This window comes from Zonotrichia albicollis, chromosome 2 (assembly GCF_047830755.1).
Source record: "Zonotrichia albicollis isolate bZonAlb1 chromosome 2, bZonAlb1.hap1, whole genome shotgun sequence".
NCBI classification, from domain to species: domain Eukaryota; kingdom Metazoa; phylum Chordata; class Aves; order Passeriformes; family Passerellidae; genus Zonotrichia; species Zonotrichia albicollis.
This window is the reverse complement of record NC_133820.1, coordinates 13,920,662-13,937,574: the sequence shown is the minus strand read 5'-3', so window position 1 is coordinate 13,937,574 and position 16,913 is coordinate 13,920,662. Positions and strand designations below refer to the sequence as shown.

The following is a 16,913-nucleotide window of genomic DNA, read 5'->3' as shown; positions in this document are numbered from 1 at the left end:
TAGTCAGAATAATAAATCCTGAGGAAAAAAATCTGAAGTTTATTCTTGAAATTCTAGAAAAATGATAAAGAGGTGAGGGCATGAGGTTTTCAATAAAGCAAAATCTTCCAAAAGGCAGCAGAAAATTCAGGCAGAATAATATTCCAATAAACTCTACAAAATAATCAATAATTAATAACATTCCTGAGCATGAAATGGAATTTTTGAACCCAATTCTCATCTTCCCACATGGAAAATTAAAATCACAACAGAATTAAGCCAGTGGAAGGTGCTTCCATTCAGAGCCAAAGTGAGTCATAAATAAATTTAAAATTTGCTTTTATAGTGATAAATTGTAACAAAATGGTATAATTTCAATATTATTTCAATATTTAATATTTCAATATTAAATTCAATATAATTTCAATATTAACAGCTTAATTTTACTTCAGGAAAAGCCACTTCAGTATTTACAAAAACAGCTCCCATCCACCTGAATGCCAGAAATTCTAAAAAAATCCTAATTTCAGGTGGGTTTTCAGCAATAAATAAATGGCACCTGCTTGGTCCAAAGTTACTGACCTTTGAATCTTTCAAATTCTTCTTCCTGTTTTTATTTTTAACTTTGATTTCATTATTCTGAAACAGAAAAGAAAATGAAGGCACAGGATTGGCAAATGTTGCTTCAGCTTTCCAAATGAAATTTGAATTATTCTTTAACAGGATTGGGGTTACCCAAGAACAGAATAAATACAGATTATTATAATACTGAAATAAAACCAGTTTTTTTGTGCTGGTTTTTATTTCATTCTTGGATTACCCCAATTCATGAAATGAAAAAAAAAATCTGAATTTTATTAATGTGTACGTTTAAAAATCTGAATTTTATTCATGTGTGCATTAAAAATTCTGCAAGTAAATAACTGTGTAGATTTTAAAAAAATCTGGATTTCATTAAGATGCACATTAAAAATTCTGCATTTTATTAACATGTACATTTAAAATTCTGCATTTCATTAAGATGTACATTAAAAATTCTGTCTCTCCTTGTCATCTATATTAAAATTTCTGCATTTCATTACCACCTACATTTAAAATTCTTCATTTTATTAATGTACACTTTAAAATTCTGCATTTTTTAATATGTGCATTAAAAAGTCTGCATTTTGTTAAAGTGCACATTAAAAATTCTGAATTTTATTAACATGTACATTAAAAATTCTGCAAGTAATTAATGTGTAGATTTTTTAAAAATCTGCATGTCATTAAGATGTATATTAAAAATTCTCATTTCATTAATGTGTAGATTTAAAAAAAATCTGCATTTTATTAACATGGACATTTAAAATTCTTCATTTTATTAATGTACACTTTAAAATTCTGCATTTTTTAATATGTGCATTAAAAAGTCTGCATTTTGTTAAAGTGCACATTAAAAATTCTGAATTTTATTAATGCGTGCATTTAAATATCTTCATTTTATTAACGTACAAATGAAAAATTCTGAATTTTATTAATGTGCACATTAAAAATTCCGCATTTTATTAACATGTACATTTAAAATTCTGCATGTACTTAATGTGTAGATTTTTAAAAATTTGCCTTTCTTTAGCATGTACATTAAAAATTCTGCATTTCATTACCATCTACACTTGGAAAATTATTATTAAATAATTCAAATATCAAATAATTTAAGAATAGGGAGGTAAAATAGATTAGGAAAATTATTATTAAATAATTCAAATATCAAATAATTTAAGAATACGGAGGTAAAGTAGATTAGGAAAATTATTATTAAATAATTCAAATATCAGATAATTTAAGACTAGGGGGGTAAAATAGATTAGGAAAATTATTATCAAATAATTTAAGAATAGGGAGGTAAAATAGATTAGGAAAATTATTATTAAATAATTCAAATATCAAATAATTTAAGAATAGGGAGGTAAAAAAGATTAGGAAAATTATTATTAAATAATTCAAATATCAGATAATTTAAGAATAGGGAGGTAAAAGAGATTAGGAAAATTATTATTAAATAATTCAAACATCAAATAATTTAAGAATAGGGAGGTAAAGTAGATCAGGAAAATTATTATCAAATAATTTAAGACTAGGGAGGTAAAATAGATTAGGAAAATTATTATTAAATAATTAAAATATCAGATAATTTAAGACTAGGGGGGTAAAATAGATTAAAATTCCAATAAGTCTGAAGGACCAGGCTGCAAAATATTTCCTTTTCTAAAACAGCAAAAAGTTCTTTGTGAGCTGAGGCCAAAGAGAAATGAAATTCACTTACTGATAAATTCTCATTTCCCTGCTTCTTTAATATAATGGTTGGATCATCTGTGGGAAGGACAAAAGTCGTGGTGATTGATGGAAATAAGAATATTTTAATTAATTTACGATTTAATTGTGAAATCATAGGAATTATTGCTCTAATCCTTCACCCAACACCACCAAACTGCAGAAATTTAATGCTAAAAATTCACAATAAAAAATGAATTTTTGCTGGGAATGTTTGATCCTTTTGGTGACTCACCCATTTTATCAAAGAATTCATCTAAAGCCTGATGGAGCTGAGGGAAATGTTCTCTGTTTTCCTCCAACAGCCATATAAAACACCGGGATTTCTCTAGGGGAGGGGCGAGGAAATAATCACAAATTTCTTTCTTTTCCCCATCAGCTGCCACCTTATCAAATTTACTGCCATATCTCTGGTTCCACAGCGGGGTTAAAATAGAAAAGTCAAGCTCCTGCAGAACTTGGCCGTATTGATGGAGAAAGTTTTTTGTAGCTGTCAGACCTGGAAAAGATGGGAAATAAAAAAAAAAATCTCAATATTTCATTCCAGCTTGACATTTTTAATGCTTCAAATGTGGTATTTGTCTTCAAAAGGGCAAGAGTTTGGTGTAGAAATTCAATGTACAGATGGTGGGAGGGCTTTTGTGTCCTGAAAATGGAAACAAAAAATGAGGAAGGGGGGTGATAAAAATTCCACTCTCAGGAATTGTTATTTGTATAATAATAACAACAACAAGATTTGGATCTGTTCTGGGAACAGATGGGATGGGATGGGATGGGATGGGATGGGATGGGATGGGATGGGATGGGATGGAATGGAATGGAATGGAATGGAATGGAATGGAATGGAATGGAATGGAATGGAATGGAATAGAATTAAATGGATGGAATGGAATAAAATGGATTAAATGGAATGGATGGAATGGAATGGAATGGAATGGAATGGAATGGAATGGAATGGAATGGATTAGATAGAATGGAATGGAATAAAATGGAATGGAATGGAATGGAATGGAATGGAATGGAATGGAATGGAATGGAATGGAATGGAATAAGATGGAATAAGATGGAATAAAATGGAATGGATTAGATGGAATGGAATGGAATGGAATGGAATGGAATGGAATGGAATGGAATGGAACGGAACAGAACAGAACAGAACAGAACAGAATAGAATAGAATAGAATAGAATAGAATAGAATAGAATAGAATAGAATAGAATAGAATTCAATTCTTGGAAGGATATGGATGTGCAAAGCAAAATGAACAACCCCAAACCCCAAAATTCCAATTTTTTTCCATTATAAACCCAAAAGGAAACTGCAGAGCACCAACACAAAATTCCTTCCAAGTTTCATGGCAAAACCCCACCATTATCTACTCTCCAAAATCAGATTATTGCTACAAACATCAGCAGTTAAACCCATTCTGGAATCTTAAGATCATCTAAAAATTATTGAATTTTTCTCTGCCGAGCCCCTGAGTCACCCTGGTTTTGTTCCCCTCTGAAAACCAGGGACAGGACAAAGAGGAGAAGTTTTACTTTTCTGTTTCAAAGGAGGAAAAATGAGAATTTGCTGTGCCCAGAACCCACTGCGGTGATCCAGGTGCTGCAGCCACTTGTGCACTTTGCCATCCACCTCTCTGAGTTGGAGAATGATAAACCCACCACGAAATTATTTCCAAGTTTCATGGCAAAACCCCACCATTATCTACTCTCCAAAACCAGATTATCGACACAAATACCAGCATTTAAATCCATGCTGAAATTTCAAGTCCAATTTTAAATCTGTGAATTTTCTCCGTCAAATCTCTGCCGAGCCCCTGAGCTACCTAGGTCAAATTTCCCTCTGGAAACCAGGGACAGGACAAAGAGGAGAAGTTTTACTTTTCTGTTTCAAAGGAGGAAAAATGAGAATTTCCCGTGCCCAGAACCCACCCCGCTGATCCAGGTGCTGCAGCCACTTGTGCACTTTGCCCTCCACCCCTGGGAGCCGGCTCAGCACGTGCAGGAAGCTGCGGCTCTGCACCCGGCTCCTCTCCTGGATCAGGGAGCTCAGCAGCCGCTCCAGCACCTCCTGGGAATCGTGGATTTGGGAATAGGAGCTGAAATCCTGCTCTGCCATCACCCCCCAGGCCAGTAATTCCCTCAGTAACCCGGCAGGGTCGGGCACAGCGGCTTTGATCTTCTCGGCATTGCGCCGCAGGTGCTGCAGGATTTGGTCGCCGGCGTATAAATCCTGGCCAGCTCCTGGAAAAGTCAAAATGTTCCCATTTAAAAAGCACAAAACCAGCAAGATTTCATTGTCCTTACCACGATTCCAACGAAAAAAGCTACTTTAAAAAGCTCAAAACCTTTAAAAACCTCAAAAACCTCAAAAGCCTCAAAAGCCAACTCAGAAAGCACAGATAATTTAAGTGGTGTTTGTAATTGTTTTACACTGAGAATTACAGGATTTAAAGAATTGGTTTTTTTCCATACATTCTGAGGATTAGGAATTTGTTCCAATTTGATTTGATTACAGGATTTAAAGAATTATTTTTTTCCATACATTTTGTGAATTAGGAATTTGTTCCAATTTGATTTGATTTCAATTTTTGTCTAAAGAAGCAAACTCCCTGCCCAGATTTAAGGATGAGGTGACAGTGACTGCAGTGGCTCCAAGGATTTCAAGTAAAGATGAGCCAGAGAAAAGGAGAGAGCAAAGGTTGAAAAGAAAACAAACAGGAAATAAATGAAATAAACATAAAAATAAAAATAAAAAAATAATAAATATTTTACAAATCCACAGGGAATGCTGATCCCACTGCTTTGTGCTGACTCTGAATTCAAGAATCTTATGGAAAATGGGATCAGAGTCCCAGAATCCTCCTCCAACTCCCACCCTTCCATAGAGAATCCACCCCAAATTCCCAATTTTCACCCACATTCCATGGAAAATCCATCCCAAATTCCCAATTTTCACCCACATTCCATGGAGAATCCAGCCCCAAATTCCCATTTTCTCCCACATTCCATAGAGAATCCAGCCCAAATCCCAATTTTCTCCCACCCTTCCATGCAGAATCCACCCCAAATCCCCATTTTCTCCCACATTCCATGGAAAATCCATCCCCAAATTCCCATTTTCTCCCACATTCCATGGAAAATCCAGCCCCAAATTCCCAATTTTCACCCACATTCCATGGAAAATCCACCCCAAATTCCCAATTTTCACCCACATTCCATGGAAAATCCACCCCAAATTCCCAATTTTCACCCACATTCCATGGAAAATCCACCCCAAATTCCCAATTTTCACCCACCCCTGTGCTGGCTGCCCTGGGGCTGCTCCTTCCCCTCCTGTTTTTCCTCAGCTGAATTCCTGACAGAATTCCTGGCAGCATTCCTGGCTGCTTCTCGTGCTCTTTTCCGCCATTTCTTCTTTTCTTGCTTTATTTTGATGTTCCTGAGGCTGCAAAAAACAACATGGTGCCAGGCCAAAAGTTAATTAATATGTAAAAATCACACTGGAAAGTACAAATCCAATAAAAGTGGTCTTTGTTGAGGAGCAGAAACCACAAAAATTCATAAAAATATTGATTTTCTTAAGTTTTACCAACTTTCACTCCCACTAAAGGTGTTTAAATTTGTATCAGCTCCAATACTCTTAATTTATAACTCAGCATTTTCAAGCAAATATTAACATTTTATTAATTTAATTTTTAAAAATCTGGTTTGTTTGTCCTTTCAGCTTAATTCCTCGTTATTTAAAGGTTAATTGACCAAAAAATTGCCAACTGAGTTATGTGAAATATCTGAGTATCAGTAACTATAAATGCTCTTACCATTGGATTATAATGGATTTTACCAGATTTTTTTGGTTTTTACCACTGGATTATAACGGATTTTACCAGATTTTTTTGGTTGATCAAAAAGCAAGGATAACTTTCCAAAATATTTGTAAAAAGTCAGGAAAATGCCTCCTGCTTTGCTCTAAAATCCATTAAAAAAGGACAAATCTTACCTTGTGCATTTCTGTTTTATACAGGCCCTTGGTGGTTCCTTCAGTTTTGGGATTTTTTGTTCAAACTACCAAAACAAGGGACAGGACAGGAATTAAATTTGGGTTATGGCACAAAAAAAACCAAAAAAACACAATAATTTCTGCTTGTTTCAGGTCAGTATTGCCAATTCTGGGGAGAATTTTCTGGGAGTTATTCCTGAAGGATTATTGAATTTTTTTTTTATTTTTGCAGTTATTCTCATTTTCACTTTATCCCCCTTCACATTCCAATTAATTTCACGTAAAACAGAAATACTTACTTCACATTTTACCACGCCAGGAGGACTGAAAATAACTATTTTTGAAATAAGGCCTTTACAATCAGGAGTAAAACAAATTTCCTTAAGGAAATCCTGCAGGAGAAAAGGACAACAAAGGAATTTAAATCCACACTTCGTTTCTACCCCTGCACAAATTAATTCCTCAATTTGAGGTGATCAAAGGAAACACAGCCCCAAACTCTTCCTGGGATGGGCAGAAAATCAAAAATCATGGGAAATCAAAAATCATGGAAAATCAAAAATCACGGGAAATAAAAAATCATGGAAAATCAAAAATCATAAATCATGGAAAATCAAAAATCATGGAAAAAAATCTGTGGCATTTTTTTATTCTTTTACTCCCAACCTCACACCCAAAACTTCCAGAATAATTTTAGGAATTCCACATTTCCCTTCATTTTACCCCGGCTGCTGAATTTTATGGAATTCCTTGACAAATCTCAATGATCTTAAAAAAAAAAATTAAAATTTCCAGAGTGGCAAAGGCCTCACCTTATCATTTTTATCACTGTAGCTTGCTGTTTTCAGCTTTTTCCAGCAGCTGATGTGGAATTCCACCCTACACTGCTGGCAGCAGATAACACGTATAAAACCCTAAAAATGGCAAAAAAATGGCACATTTTTAATTAAAACCACAACAAAAAGCAGTGCTGAGCTTAGCAGATCACATAAAAAGGGGCAGAAAATAGATCAAGTTTTACTTTTCAAACTGAAAATTTACCTTAAAGTCTGGGTCTGTAAAATATATTTGGATTTTGGAGTAGCCATGGCACTGCTGATATCGACACACAGCATCTGGCGCTGGGGGGAATTTACATTCCTCAATATAATTCCTTAAAGCCATCTAGAAAACACAGAATAATCAGAGTTAAAGAGCACAGAACCAGGAAAAAATTCAATTTCTGTAATTCTTTAAAGCCATCTGGAAAACACAGAATAATCAGAGTTTAAGTGCACAGAACCAGGAAAAATTCAATTTCTATAATTCCTTAAAGCCATGTGGAAACACAGAATAATCAGAGATAAAGTGCACAGAACCAGGAAAAAATTCAATTTCTATATTTCCTTAAAGCCACCTGGAAAACACAGAATAATCAGAGTTTCAGTGCACAGCACCAGGAAAAAATTCAATTTCTGTAATTCCTTATAGCCATCTGGAAAACACAGAATAATCAGAATTAAAGAGCACAGAACCAGGAAAAATTCAATTTCTATAATTCCTTAAAGCCACCTGGAAAACACAGAATAATCAGAGTTAAAGAGCACAGAACCAGGAAAAAATTCAATTTCTATAATTCCTTAAAGCCATCTGGAAAACACAGAATAATCAGAGTTAAAGTGCACAGAACCAGGAAAAATTAAGCGCACCAGGAAAAATTAAGTGCACAGAACCAGAAAAAATTCAATTTCTATAATTCCTTAAAGCCATCTGGAAAACACAGAATAATCAGAGTTTAAGTGCACAGAACGAGGAAAAATTCAATTTCTATAATTCCTTAAAGCCACCTGGAAAACACAGAATAATCAGAGTTTAAGTGCACAGAACCAGGAAAAAATTCAATTTCTGTAATTCCTGAAAGCCATCTGGAAAACACAGAATAATCAGAATTTAAGTGCACAGAAGCAGGAAAAATTCAACTTCTCCTCACAAACTCCTGGGGACAGCAGTGAAACACATCCCTCTAGGCAGAGCAGTGACTAATCCCAAAAAATAATGTAAAATAAACTGTTTTTTAGGGAAACCAGGCAAGATTGGCCTTTTATGGCCAAAATATTCCAGGGGTTGCCGGAAGTGCTGGCAGCTGAGAGCTCACACATCCAGAAAATTCAGGTTTCTCCTGGGCCACTGTCCCATCGTCCAAATGGTTTTTATCATTGTGCAAATGATTAAACAGATTATTGGGAAAAAATGAGGTTTTTTTGGTGATTTCTGAAGATTCCCCAGCGTTTCCAGAGCGCCTCACGTGGCACCTGGGCTGAGGGCCAAGCTGAGGGAAGGTGGGACAGCACGGAGGGGTGCCAGGGAAATTCCTGAGGGAAAGATTCCATGTGGGATCAGGGCAGGGCTGGAAACGACGCCTCAGGGTTGAGCATTTTTGTATTTCAGATTTTGAGCTGCTTCAGTGTGGGGGTTTGGGCTTCATATTATGGGATGGTGAGCCAAGAACAGAGCCCTGATAAGGCTGGCAGGGATCTGCATTGTCCCTGACCATGGATGGATGAATCCACATTGAGAAATCCTGAGGGGGGATTTATTAGCAAAAAGCCCAGAAATGCTGTTTCTACCACAAACTTTGCCTCAAGTTTGAGGTTTTCTATTTTTCAGGTTCTGAGCTGCTTTAGTGTGGGGGTCTGGGCTTCATATTATGGGATGGTGAGCCAAGGACACACCAAGAACAGAGCCCTGATAAGGCTGGCAGGGATCTGCATTGTCCCTGACCATGGATGGGTGGATCCACATTGAGAAACCCTGAGGGGGGATTTAATAGCAAAAAGTCCAGAAATGCTGTTTCTACCACAAACTTTGCCTCAAGTTTGAGTTTTTCTATTTTTCACATTCTGTGCTGCTTTAGTGTGGGGTCTGGACTTCATATTATGGGATGGTGAGCCAAGAACAGAGCCCTGATAAGCCTGGCAGAGATCTGCATTGTGCAGAGCTCCCTGACCATGGATGGATCGATCCATGGAGAAATCCTGAGGGGGGATTTAATAGCAAAAAGCCCAGAAATGCTGCTTCTACCACAAACTTTGCCTCAAGTTTGAGTTTTTCTATTTTTCAGGTCTGAGCTGCTTTAGTGTGTGGCTCTGGGCTTTATATTATGGGATGGTGAGCCAAGAACCCACCAAGAACAGAGCCCTGATGAAGCCTGGCAGGGATCTACATTGTCCCTGACCATGGATGGGTGGATCCACATTGAGAAATCCTGAGGGGGGATTTAACAGCAAAAAACCCAGAAATGCTGTTTCTACCACAAACTGCAGGTTTGAGCCTTTCCATTTTTCACATTCTGTGCTGCTTTAGTGTGTGGGTCTGGGCTTCATATTATGGAATGGTGAGCCAAGGACACACCAAGAACAGAGCCCTGATAAGCCTGGCAGGGATCTGCATTGTCCCTGACCATGGATGGATGGATCCACATTGAGAAATCCTGAGGGGGGATTTAATAGCAAAATGCCCAGAAATGCTGTTTCTACCACAAACTTTGCCTCAAGTTTGAGTTTTTCTATTTTTCAGGTCTGAGCTGCTTTAGTGTGTGGCTCTGGGCTTCATATTATGGGATGGTGAGCCAACGACCCACCACGAACAGAGCCCTGATAAGGCTGGCAGAGATCTGCATTGTCCCTGACCATGGATGGATGGATCCACATTGTCTCTGGGAAATCCTGAGGGGGGATTTAATAGCAAAAAGCCCAGAAATGCTGTTTCTGCCACAAATTTTGCCTCAAGTTTGTGGTTTTCTGTTTTTCCCATTCTGTGCTGCTTCAGTGTGTGGGTCTGGGCTTCATATTATGGGATGGTGAGCCAAGAATCCACCAAGAACAGAGCCCTGATAAGGCTGGCAGGGATCTGCATTGTCCCTGACCATGGATGGATGGATCCACATTGAGAAATCCTGAGGGGGGATTTAATAGCAAAATGCCCAGAAATGCTGTTTCTACCACAAATTTTGCCTCAAGTTTGAGTTTTTCTATTTTTCAGGTCTGAGCTGCTTCAGTGTGTGGGTCTGGGCTTCATATTATGGGATGGTGAGCCAAGGACACACCAAGAACAGAACCCTGATGAAGCCTGGCAGGGATCTGCATTGTGCAGAGCTCCCTGACCATGGATGGATCGATCCATGGAGAAATCCTGAGGGGGGGGGGGGATTTAATAGCAAAAAACTCAGAAATGCTGTTTCTACCACAAATTCCGCCTCAAGTTTGAGCTTTTCTATTTTTCACATTCTGTGCTGCTTTAGTGTGTGGGTCTGGGCTTCATATTATGGGATGGTGAGCCAAGGACACACCAAGAACAGAACCCTGATGAAGCCTGGCAGGGATCTGCATTGTCCCTGACCATGGATGGATGGATCCACACTGAGAAATCCTGAGGGGGGATTTAACAGCAAAAAGCCCAGAAATGCTGTTTCTACCACAAACTTTGCCTCAAGTTTGAGGTTTTCTATTTTTCAGGTTCTGTGCTGCTTTAGTGTGGGGGTCTGGGCTTCATATTATGGGATGGTGAGCCAAGAACAGAGCCCTGATAAGCCTGGCAGGGATCTGCATTGTGCAGAGCTCCCTGACCATGGATGGATGGATCCATGGAGAAATCCTGAGGGGGGATTTAATAGCAAAATGCCCAGAAATGCTGTTTCTACCACAAACTTTGCCTCAAGTTTGAGTTTTTCTATTTTTCACATTCTGAGCTGCTTTAGTGGTGGGTCTGGGCTTCTTATTATGGGATGGTGAGCCAAGGACACACCAAGAACTGAGCCCTGATAAGGCTGGCAGGGATCTGCATTGTCCCTGACCATGGATGGATGGATCCATGGAGAAATCCTGAGGGGGGATTTATTAGCAAAAAGCCCAGAAATGCTGTTTCTACCACAAACTTTGCCTCAAGTTTGAGGTTTTCTATTTTTCAGGTTCTGTGCTGCTTTAGTGTGTGGGTCTGGGCTTCATATTATGGGATGGTGAGCCAAGAACCCACCAAGAACAGAGCCCTGATGAATCCTGGCAGGGATCTGCATTGTCCAGAGCTCCCTGACCATGGATGGATGCACCCAGATTGTCTCTGAGAAATCCTGAGGGTGGTTTTGATAGCAAAAAGCCCAAAAATTGAGTTTCTGGGGAGTTTGGCCAAATGAAAAACCTTCCCAGTTCAGCTGTGCCAAAATGCCTCTGTGCAGAGCAGCTCCTGGTGCCAGATTTTCCCAGTCACACAGGGAATTTTACCACATAAATCCCAATGTTTTATCCAGGAACTGTCTGGTCAAAGTCTCCTGGTTTAAATTTCGGTCTCTTTTGAGAAATTTAACCAAAAGTCTCTTTTGGTTTTAAATTTAAAACTTCTCGGTTCTGCCGGCTCAGATTTTGAACTGGTTCTCCCCAGAATTCTGTTGTGGGCTCACACCTGAAGGTTTGAAAAAGAATTAAACATTATCCCAAAATCACTGGGGCTGGAAAAGAGCTCCAAAATCCAAGCTGGGACACATCCCCAGCTTGTCACTGAGAGCCACACCCAGGCCCTGCCTGGCCAATCCTGATCAATGATAAATACAAAAATTAGAAATGAAAAAACGGTAAATGAAAAAATGATCAATGGAAAAATGATATAAAAATTATAAACAACAAAAAACAATGGAAAATTATAAATGTGTCCTGCCTGCTGCTCCCCATCCTTTCTGTATCCCAGGGAGGAGCAGGACAATTTTCTATTTCTTTTTTTTTTTATATATAATTTATTTAAACATACCTGTAAATTCTCTATTCGCGTCTCCTCGATGACCTGAGTTGTTCCTGGCCAGGTTAAAACTCCAGGGACAATATTGAAATCAATCATCAGCTTTGACCTCAGGAATTGGTCGAGGGCATGAACAAACCTGGATTTGGAACAGGTCAGACACACTCAGATTTCCTGGGAGCAAAAATTTCCCAAAATTTCCACCAAAATTTCAATTTTATCCTGCCAGGAGCAAACAGTGGTGACTGAGAGGATGGGGGGTAAGAGAGCAGCTGGATCATTAAATCATTAAATGGATCATTAAATGCTGGTTTTTGATTTTTTAAATTTTTGTTAGTGTTGGGATTGACGTGTTTTAGATGATATTTTATGTTATATTTAGATATTTATTCTTTTTCATTTATAGTTTTATAAGTTGTGAGTTCTATAGTATTTTACTAATAAGTTACAAAACGGTTAATTTTTTTTCTAGAAAGTTTTTAAGGTTAAATTATCTAATTAAGAAATGACACTTAAGATTATTTTTACTTTTCACTTAATAACTAATTACTCCTGTCTTGTAATGTGGATTTTTTTGTCTAAGTATAAAACACTGATTAAACTTGTGGTGGTGGTGGAGGAGGAGGAGGAGGAGGAGGAGAAGAAGAAGAAGAATTGGAATTAGAAGAAGAATTAGAATTAGAATTAGAATGAGAATTAGAATTAGAAGAAGAAGAAGAATTAGAAAAAGAATTAGAATAAGAATTAGAATTAGAAATAGAAGAAGAAGAAGAAGAATTAGAAGAATTAGAAGAAGAATTAGAATTAGAAGAAGAATTAGAATTAGAAGAATTAGAAGAAGAAGAAGAATTAGAATTAGAAGAATTAGAAGAATTAGAAGAAGAAGAAGAATTAGAAGAATTAGAAGAATTAGAAGAAGAATTAGAATTAGAATAAGAATTAGAAGAAGAATTAGAAGAAGAATTAGAAGAATTAGAAGAATTAGAAGAAGAATTAGAAGAAGAAGAAGAAGAAGAAGAAGAATTAGAATTAGAAGAAGAATTAGAATTAGAATTAGAATTAGAAGAAGAAGAAGAAGAAGAATTAGAAGAAGAAGAAGAAGAATTAGAATTAGAATTAGAATTAGAATTAGAAGAATTAGAAGAAGAAGAAGAAGAATTAGAATTAGAAGAAGAAGAAAGAGGAGGAGGAGAAGGAGGAGAAGGAAGAGAAGGACAAGAAGGTGGCAAAGCAGAAAAGCTAACTTCTGCTTTAAAACTTTTATCTTGTTCCATATCCATTACAACATGCTAAAACTTTAAATTCTAGGTTTTCTACCTTGTGGCATTGCACACTTCTAATTAAACTCCACACTTGTAATTACAGTGCAATTAATTAATTTTGGAAGTCTTCTCTATGGCTTTGGGTTAAACGCAGGGTTCTCTTGAGGGTCTGTGGCTTTCAGGAGAGAAAGTTTAAAATTCTCAGCATCCAGGGTTCCAGTATTTCAATTTTCTGGTGATTTGGAGGTCAAAGCCTGCAGGTGTGAGGCAGGCAGGGATGAGCCTGGGATGCCAAGGGATCCATGGGTGTGGGAGGGTTTATATAGGGTGGAATTTTCTGGAAAGTCTGAGGTGAGAAATGCTGGCTTAGAAATGTTATGGAATAGGATATTTTTCAGAGAGAAATGGAATTAAAAATAAATAAATACATAAATTTCTGTAAATAAAACTAGATATTTTGGAGAAAGAGAACGACTGAAAATACATTGTAGCAAGATTTATGAGGGGCAATTTTAGAGATGTAAAGTTTGGGGTAAGAAATGTTGGCTTAGAAATGTCATGGAATAGGGGAGATACAGTTGAGAGAAATAAAATTAGAAATAAATAAATACATAAATTTCTGTAAATAAAACTAGATATTTTGGAGAATAGAACAATGAAAAATGTATTGTAGTAAGATTTATGAGGGGCAATTTGAGAGATGTAAAGCTTGAGGTAAGAAATGCTGGCTTAGAAATGTTATGGAATAGGATATTTTTCAGAGAGAAATGGAATTAGAAATAAATAAATACATAAATTTCTGTAAATAAAACTAGATATTCTGGAGAAAGAGAACGACTGAAAATGTATTGTAGCAAGATTTATGAGGGGTAATTTTAGATAATATAAAGTTTGAAGTAAGAAATGCTGGCTTAGAAATGTTATGGAAGTGGATATTGTTGAGAGAGAAATGGAATTGGAAATAAATAAATAAATAAAAAAAAATTAGATATTTTGGAGAAATAGAACTATGAAAAATGTATTGTAGCAAGATTTATGAGGGGCAATTTTAAAGATGTAAATTTTGAGGTAAGAAATGCTGACTTAGAAATGTTATGGAATAGGATATTTTTCAGAGAGAAATGGAATTAGAAATAAATAAATAAATAAATTTCTGTAAATAAAACTAGATATTTTGAAGAAAGAGAACGATAAAAAATGTATTGTGAGATTTATGAGGGGCAATTTTAGATGATGTAAAGTTTGAGGTAAGAAATGCTGGTTTAGAAATGTTATGGAATAGGATATTTTTCAGAGAAATGGAATTAGAAATAAATAAATAAATAAATAAATAAATAAATAAGTTTCTGTAAATAAAACTAGATATTTTGGACAAATAGAACTATGAAAAATGTATTGTAGCAAGATTTATGAGGGGTAATTTTAGATAATATAAAGTTTGAAGTAAGAAATGTTGGCTTAGAAATGCTATGGAAGTGGATATTGTTGAGAGAGAAATGGAATTGGAAATAAATAAATAAATAATTTTCTGTAAATAAAACTAGGTATTTTGGAGAAATAGAATGATGAAAAATACATTGTAGCAAGATTTATGAGGGGCAATTTTAGAGATGTAAAGTTTGAGGTAAGAAATGCTGGCTTAGAAATGTTATGGAATAGGATATTTTTCAGAGAGAAATGGAATTGGAAATAATTAAATAAACAATTTTCTGTAAATAATACTAGATATTTTGGAGAAATAGAATGATGAAAAATGTATTGTAGTAAGATTTATGAGGGGCAATTTTAGATGACTGATTTTTAGTTGCCTTCTGACAGTGATGGTGTGAATTATCTGTATTGTCTCAGCCTTCACGAGACTGAAAATGGAATAAAAGTTTTTAAAACCTCTCTCAGTTGCCCCATCTGTGGGTGAAAAAAGGGCTCAATCCAACAGCCGGGGTGCTGTCACCTGTGCAGGGACGTTTTTGGGGTGAAGATTCCAGGGCAATGATCCACAAGCCCAGGAGTGGGATGCAATCCCAGGAAGCAGAAACTCCCTCAGAGCATCCACCAGCCCTGAGCAGGCGCTCTGAGCCACCCCCAGCAGCAGGGGAGACAGAAATACCTAAAATTCAGCCCCAAACTCCTTTATTTGGAATTATTTTGGCATGGCCAGGGAGCAGGGAGATTGGGGATGGCAGAGGCCTAGCTGGAGCCACCACAGCCAGGCCTAGCTGGAGCCACCACAGCCAGGCCCGGCTGGAGCCAACACAGCCAGGCCTAGCTGGAGCCACCACAGCCAGGCCCGGCTGGAGCCAACACAGCCAGGCCTAGCTGGAGCCACCACAGCCAGGCCTAGCTGGAGCCACCACAGCCGGGCCCAGTTGGAGCCAACACAGCCAGGCCCAGCTGGAGCCACCACAGCCAGGCCTAGCTGGAGCCACCACAGCCGGGCCCAGTTGGAGCCAACACAGCCAGGCCCAGCTGGAGCCACCACAGCCAGGCCTAGCTGGAGCCACCACAGCCAGGCCTAGCTGTGCTTTATTTATTCCCTGCAGGATAAAGGGGAAAAAACCCTGCACAAAACCTATTTTGATGGTTTTCCTTCTGAGTTCTGTCTGTTTCTTTTATTTATTGTAAGTTAATAAAGGTTTTTCTTCTTTATTCCTAAGCTGGAGCTTGCTTTGCTTTTTTTATGATCGCATCTCACAGCAGACAACACCGGGGAGAATTATTTTCATAATTCTGAGGAGGAGGGGGGAAAAAACTCCTCCCTTCCCCATTCCTGTGGGCAGCTCAGAGGGAGAAAAGCCAGGAATGAGGGAGTGAATTCCAGCCCGGGATGAAGGAGGGGAGCAGAAAGGTGATTTTGGTTGTTTTACTTTGTTCCCCACTCTCCAGCTCTGTTTTAATGGACAATAAATTATTTTTCCTGGCTTTGAGTGTTTCCTGTGAGTCATTAGGAAATGATTCTCCCTGCCTTTACCTCCACCCTGGAGCTTTGCCATGGAATTTCTCCCCTCTCCCTCACAGGAGCAGGATCCCACATGGATGAGGAGCTCCAGGGATATCCCAAATCCCCCCTGTCTTTACCTCCACCCTGGAGCTTTGCCATGGAATTTCTCCCCTCTCCCTCACAGGAGCAGGATCCCACATGGATGAGGAGCTCCAGGGATATCCCAAATCCCCCCACAGGATTCCATGAGGGACAAACTCCAGCGGGAATTTCTGGATGGGCGGGAGCAGCTCCAGCTTTTTGCTCCCGGTTTTTTCCTGTCCTGGCCCTGCATTCCAGGCCTTCCCGTCCCTCTGGGATGTGCCAGCTCAGGACTCATCCCTGCTTTATCAGCTCCAGGGAATTTGGGACTCCCTGGAGCCTCTCCCAGCCCAAGGTCGCCCTCCAGCTCCCCAGGGATGAAACCAAGCCAGATTTCTTTGGGATGCATTTTTCCCTCACAACAAGGAGGGTTTGTTCCTTCCCTCTGAGCTCTCCCCCACTGCGGGGCTGGGATCCCTGAATCCCAAATATTCCCCCAAATCCGCCCTGTTCAACAGCTCCCATCAGCAGCAATAAAATTCCACTCGCATTCAATCCATTGGATTAAATCCACTG

General features: G+C 38.1%; 1 protein-coding gene across 5 annotated transcripts in view; it reads right to left on the bottom strand.

Annotated features, from left to right (window-relative positions):
* Positions 1–16,913, bottom strand: part of TTC3 (tetratricopeptide repeat domain 3) — an 89,366-nt gene that overhangs the window by 18,674 nt on the left and 53,779 nt on the right. For all 5 annotated transcript variants that reach the window (XM_074533891.1, XM_074533884.1, XM_074533890.1 and 2 more), the window contains 10 exons: positions 12,069–12,195; positions 7,335–7,457; positions 7,106–7,207; positions 6,593–6,685; positions 6,294–6,358; positions 5,593–5,741; positions 4,226–4,537; positions 2,525–2,788; positions 2,282–2,328; positions 562–618 (listed from right to left, as the gene is read on the bottom strand). In XM_074533891.1, coding sequence (XP_074389992.1) covers positions 562–618; positions 2,282–2,328; positions 2,525–2,788; positions 4,226–4,537; positions 5,593–5,741; positions 6,294–6,358; positions 6,593–6,685; positions 7,106–7,207; positions 7,335–7,457; positions 12,069–12,195 — 1,339 coding nt within the window. The remainder of the gene's footprint in view (positions 1–561; positions 619–2,281; positions 2,329–2,524; positions 2,789–4,225; positions 4,538–5,592; positions 5,742–6,293; positions 6,359–6,592; positions 6,686–7,105; positions 7,208–7,334; positions 7,458–12,068; positions 12,196–16,913) is intronic.